The sequence below is a fragment of the Dreissena polymorpha genome, chromosome 2 (genome assembly GCF_020536995.1).
Source record: "Dreissena polymorpha isolate Duluth1 chromosome 2, UMN_Dpol_1.0, whole genome shotgun sequence".
Taxonomy (NCBI): domain Eukaryota; kingdom Metazoa; phylum Mollusca; class Bivalvia; order Myida; family Dreissenidae; genus Dreissena; species Dreissena polymorpha.
In genome coordinates this window covers 106,143,351-106,149,383 of record NC_068356.1, presented here as the reverse complement: position 1 = coordinate 106,149,383, position 6,033 = coordinate 106,143,351, and the positions used below count along the sequence as shown (strand labels likewise).

Below are 6,033 nucleotides of genomic sequence, written 5' to 3'. Positions count from 1 at the left end.
ATTTTATATAGCAAATTGCCTCGGTTTTACTGTCTAATTGTCATCTTGGATACCATATAAGGTACTTTAGTACTATTTCTTCCAATGTTATCATCAGTATACTAATAATATTGGATAGATTAGAGCTTTTAGGGTTTATCTTAATGCATCTAGGTAATATTTTGTCTTTTTACCATTTTACATCTTACCATTATCAATTTTCCTTCAATAGTATACAAACTATTTTTTATTGACCGTGCACTCCCTCTGGTCCAGGGGAAACAACCATTGTAGACTTCATCATCATAATTACCTCCCTTGTACAACTGAGTGACACCACCCCTGCTGGCTCTTCTTTTCCCCCACCCATATCGGCCTACACTTCCATAAAATCTCTCCTTCTTTCAACCCTCCAGGGTGGCAACATATATTTTAAATATATAAATGCATATAGTCCCGTACATATTGTAAATAATGTACATCTTGTACAAATTTAGCTGTCTGTCTTATTTTTAACTGTAAAGTACATTGTCTTACCCTTAATTTTTATGTGGCCCTATGAAGGTGACCGTTTGGAGACACGTAAGTTATTGCCCTTAACATAAGGGTTTATTACTAAACCCACTTTTAAAATATTGTTTTATTGCCACTCTGGGGGGATCTCTCTTTCCTATAGCCCAATCCTCCTTAAGTTCCATACAGACAGGGTCTTATGTTGGAGCATTACGGCTATATTCCCTGTCTGCAAGTGTTCAACATTGAGCCACATACATAAACTTGTACTCATTAATTTTTTAATAACTCAATACTTAATTGCAATATTAATATATAATTGAGAGTTACACGCTCTATGTGACATCATATATTGTCTTTTTTTTCCCTTTCCTTCTCATATAATTGCATTTTCACATGCAACTTCACTCTACATTTGAGAGCTGTTAAATCAGGCTCTGGCATCCCTATTAATAAATGTTCTTAGATATAAACATATCTCTCTTATGTTTAGATCTTGTTGTTTGGCATTTAGTTTAAACTTTAAACATACACATAAAAATGGTACTTGACTATGCATGTAAACATATTGTGGCAATGTTCAACCACTTTGTGATCTGGAAAACCCTCAAATATTATTATATTGTTACACAAACATATTACACATCTGTGTATTCCTTTTTCTATAATTAATATATTAAATAGTCCTATTTGGATTCAAATTTTTAAACTACAGATCACAAAGTCTAAAGACTCCAACAAACCCATTGCAGTATATACTGAACAATGGGTCTGGTAATGATGCTGCCACATACAACAGTATGTGTGTTTTCACCATCTTTACTTATTAAAATTGGGCTATTCATTCTTTCTCTCTCTCCTCCTTAAAAAACAATACAAAGAATAACATACAATAACAACATCATATGAATGATATAAATTAATAATAAGCACAGTAATGTAACAAAAAACATAGTAATCTAATACTATAAAACAAATCCAAGTTCTTTTGGATTAACTCATTCTTGTTCTTTCATTTATATTTTTGCATATCAACCATCATTGTTTACTTTTTCTTAAAAGTACAAAGTCAGCCGTGGGAAAATCTATTTTAAAACGGATTGACCTACTGGCAATCCTTAATAAGAAATTTCGGCCAATCAGCGCCATCGTTATATAAGCGCATCAACCAATTAAAACGCCGCTTTTTAACCGCGTTAGGCCTATTCACTGTATAGCACTGCGTCTTTTTAACGCTTCATATAAAGGTTATATATTTTTAAACCAATAGATTTTTATTAAGGCACCGCACCAACACTGCAAAGTTTTATATTTATACCAATGGTACAGCCCAGTAAAATCGGGCTGTCCATTTTATGGCCGTTTTCGGCTTTTTATGCAGAGTTCTATGTTAAGCAGTGTGCTCGGGCAATGGTTTTTAACCGAAGTCCCGAGGGTAAATAACCCCAATAGTCAGTCGGCACTACGAGTTTGTTACTTCACACGTAAAGATAGCAAGTTCGACTGGTTTGTAACAAAAAGTTTATTTCATCGTCAAACCGTCTATCAAAGTAGATTAATTAATACCAGTCAGTATTTTTTGACATATTCGAAGTTTCATTTTCATTTCCAAACAAAACAAAGTTTTACTTATTGTTTTTTTCGTTTCGGACACGAGGATCGCCAGTTTCGGGAAAGATAACGAACCTCAGCAAATTTTATCGGAAATGTCCAAGGTCCGACGTCTTTCGCATGGGTTGCTTTACATGTATTTGGTATTTTTTAATAGAAAAAAATATAGTTTTTTAATAGACAGTAGTTAAGGCATGTGCATGCGCGGAGAGCAACTGACAGATATTCGAGGTCACGTGGTCAACTAACCTAATATCTTTTGGGATATTAGGTTACTTGGTTATCGGGCTGGTTTAAAGGCATGTTACAGGATAAAAATAAATATGGTACAAAATCTTCTGGAATGGCCTTGTGCAAGCGTGCTTTTTGTTGCATGCAGTTGGCGAAGTGCATTATTCCAAACCCTAAAAAAAGTTTGCAGAAATTGTTTCTTACGACATGTCATAAGAAACAATATCTGCAACCAAGAAAACTGGGTTTAATTCATGTGCGTAAAGTGTCGTCCCAGATTAGCCTGTGCAGTCCGCACAGGCTAATCAGGGAGGACACTTTCCGCTTTAATGGTATTTTTAGTTTCAAGGAAGTCCCTCCTTACCGAAAATCAAGTTTAGGCGGAAAGTGTCTTTACGCACTTTACGCACATGTATTATGCCCAGTTTTATCAGAACAAGACGCATTTTTTTAAGGGTCTCACGCCGGAGTATGCACAACATGTTCTGCTTCGCGATGGGCCCAACGAGCTGACACCACCTAAAGCCACCCCGGAGTGGCTCAAGTTCTGCAAGCAGATGTTTGGAGGTTTCTCACTGTTGCTGTGGGTGGGAGCCATTTTGTGTTTCATCGCTTACGCTATTCAGGCGTCCCAAATGGAAGATGTACCCGGCGACAACGTGAGTTCTAAACGAGTACTAAACTTGAAAGATTATCTAGCCAAGTAGCCATTTCTTCTTCATACCACTTCTTTTTGCAATCTAGATTTGTGTATATGTTAAGACTGTAGCTGTGATCTTATATTTGAAGATTCTTCTTTCTGCATTCTAAGATTATGGCCATCGGAGGCTTTTGGTGGTGTGAATTTATAAAGCAGCTTATGTTTTTTGCAAGATTTTGTAAATCAATAAATAAGTATTTAAAGTGACAGATCTTCTGTATTTATGGGTACTAAATCTTTTGTTTCTTGCTTAACACTCTGGATTTAAGCAAAGATTGATTTTTTCTTGATGTTGAACCATTGATTTATAAGTAACAAAAAACCTTTGCTAGTGAATTATAAAAAATCTTGTTTTCAGTTGTATCTGGGTATTGTGTTGACCGCTGTGGTCGTAGTCACTGGTTGCTTCTCCTACTACCAAGAATCTAAATCTTCAAGAATTATGGACTCCTTCAAGAACCTTGTCCCACAAGTAAGACGGATATTTTAATTGTACTTTTGACAATCCATAGCAAAATGACTCTGTCAAAGACTCAAATGTCAGTTTAGTTTAATATTAACTGGATCATTTCTCAAATTAGAGACAAAACTAGAAATGGCGCGGCAGAGGCCGACGCGTATCCCCACGCCGAATGTTTGACCTAGGTGTGCCCCAGGGTTGGTAATGGGGCCATGCATAGCTGAGATTGACCGTATTGTCATAAGAGAAGTTCATCATCAATTAGAAGTGAATCCGTGCAGAAATGAAAAAATTATAGTAAATGGAAATTTTTGGTGGGTGTGGCCTATGTGGGCGGGGCGCCCCAGGGTTGGGAATGGGGCCATGCATGGTTGAGATTGACCGTATTGTCATAAGAGAGGTCCAGTATCAATTTGAAGTGAATCGGTGTAGAAATAAAGAAGTAAATGTAAAATAACCTAAAAAAATGAGTGATAATTTCTGACGCGGCCCCACCCCAACCGCTATAACTTTTGACCCAGGGGTCAGATCAAAATTCCAAATAGTGCACCTTTTCTTCAAGTCCACTAGTCCAATAGTCCACCTTTTTTTCAAAAAGCGTGGGGATAACAACTGTGTCAGTAACAAAATATTAATACTTATAAAATTCTGTGCTTTGATAAATATTTTTACGAACAAAATACACATTCATATCTCTTCATGAGAAGTTTTTGTTAGTTAAATTTTAGTATTTCTTTACAAAATTAAAACATGGACAAGACCAGAATAATACACTAGACCCAAGGTTCTTTACCTTTCAAATTCTACAGGACTTTTTTTACGCCCCCGGAGGAGGGCATATAGTGATCGCACTGTCCGTCACACTTTGCGTTTAGGTTTCGAAAAATGCTCATAACTTCTATGTCGCTTTAGATGTAACCTTCATATTTGGTATGCATGTGTATATGTTTATATCTGCGTTTAGGTTTCGAAAAATGCTCATAACTTCTATCGTTCTATCTAGCGTTTATAGGAGGCATATGTCATCCTATGGTGACAGCTCTTGTTTGATACGCGATTAAAAGGAAATACCTGTTACAAGTTTATTAATATGCTTTCTCTTTATGCTGATGGTTAAGCAATAATAATCATTATGCAATGACGATTTCCCGATTTTGGAAATGATATCGGACCTCTGAAATTTTTATCAGAGAAGTCAGAGGTCTGATACCTTTTGTATGGCTTATACATAGTTTGCCATGGGTTATAATTGACCATTCATTTTTGCAGTACGCACTTGTTGTCCGAAATGGCATCAAGAAAGACGTCCGTGCCAATGAGCTAGTATTGGGTGACATTGTGGAAGTGAAGTTTGGGGACCGAGTGCCGGCCGACATCCGCGTGATCCAGGCTCAGGGCTTCAAGGTAGAATTAAGCCCCATTTATTCAGAACACGGCATTAAATACCATTGATTGTTTTTACAACAAAATTACAGCCACTTCACAGAACGCAGCGAGTGCCAGTGATTGTTTTTGCCCAAACTTACAGCCTCTTTCAGTAGTGCTGCAACAATACGCCAAAAACCGTATCGCAATATATTGTCAGTTCAAAAACCCGTATTGCAATATATCGCAATATATTGCTAACTTGTACCAAAATTATAACTTGCCAATTACCCGATAATCCCATAAATTCCAATTTTAAAGCAAATTCTGGTAAATATTTACTATAAATGTGCTCAAGAATAATAAGAAACACAAACATTCGCAAATTTTCTTAAGTATCAAATACATTTTTGCTATTGTTACTATTTAAAGATGTGATGAAATAACGTCCAACCGGGGCGTTTTTCCCACTGAACACGCGTAATTCAGCTGACGTGATGTTCCCGTTTTTATACAACACAAAATACATCCTTACTTTCCATGCGACGTTCTACATGTCTGTATAATTTTCGCGCGGTTTTTATTGAGACAAAGGATAAAGCACTTTTTATTTGACGCTATAATTTTTTATTGTCGCGTTAGCATTCAAATTTGGAAGCGTGTTTCCGAAATTCGGATTACAAATAATGCTCAAATCAGAATCAAACGAAACATTTACAGCTGTGCGCAATTAATTCAACGATAATCTGTTCAAAAGCATCGAATGAATGCTCCCATGTAACAACGCTACTCCGTATAATACACTTTTTAGAATGCTATTTTTACGTAAAAAATAATTTACACTGCTTTGTTTTGTTTACCTTTTTATCATTATTTCGGATGGCTTTTCTGAACGAAATGTGAATGAATTTTTGTAAAATTTTCGTACCGGTGTGATGAAAATCATTTCGCAATACAATATGCGGATTGCGTATTGTGATATATACCGATATACCGGTATATTGTTGCAGCCCTATCTTTCAGGCTGTTTCTCCCAACGGCAAAAATAACTTTTTCACCAAAATTCTTACCATAATTTTGCAAAAAAAGATACCAAACCATTGCGATAAATCCATTAATTGGTTTATTGTTAGATATTATCATAATAATTAATTAAACAGCAATATAATTCTGT

At 36.0% G+C, this 6,033-nt stretch overlaps 1 protein-coding gene across 11 annotated transcripts in view; it reads left to right on the top strand.

The window, feature by feature from the left end:
* Positions 1 to 6,033, top strand: part of LOC127868381 (sodium/potassium-transporting ATPase subunit alpha-like) — a 47,033-nt gene that overhangs the window by 14,172 nt on the left and 26,828 nt on the right. For 10 of the 11 annotated variants that reach the window (XM_052410098.1, XM_052410106.1, XM_052410104.1 and 7 more), the window contains 3 exons: positions 2,790 to 2,993; positions 3,393 to 3,506; positions 4,764 to 4,898. In XM_052410098.1, coding sequence (XP_052266058.1) covers positions 2,790 to 2,993; positions 3,393 to 3,506; positions 4,764 to 4,898 — 453 coding nt within the window. Of the gene's footprint in view, positions 1 to 1,491; positions 1,999 to 2,789; positions 2,994 to 3,392; positions 3,507 to 4,763; positions 4,899 to 6,033 lie in introns of those variants that run through there. The other variant, XM_052410109.1, reaches the window with a different exon arrangement.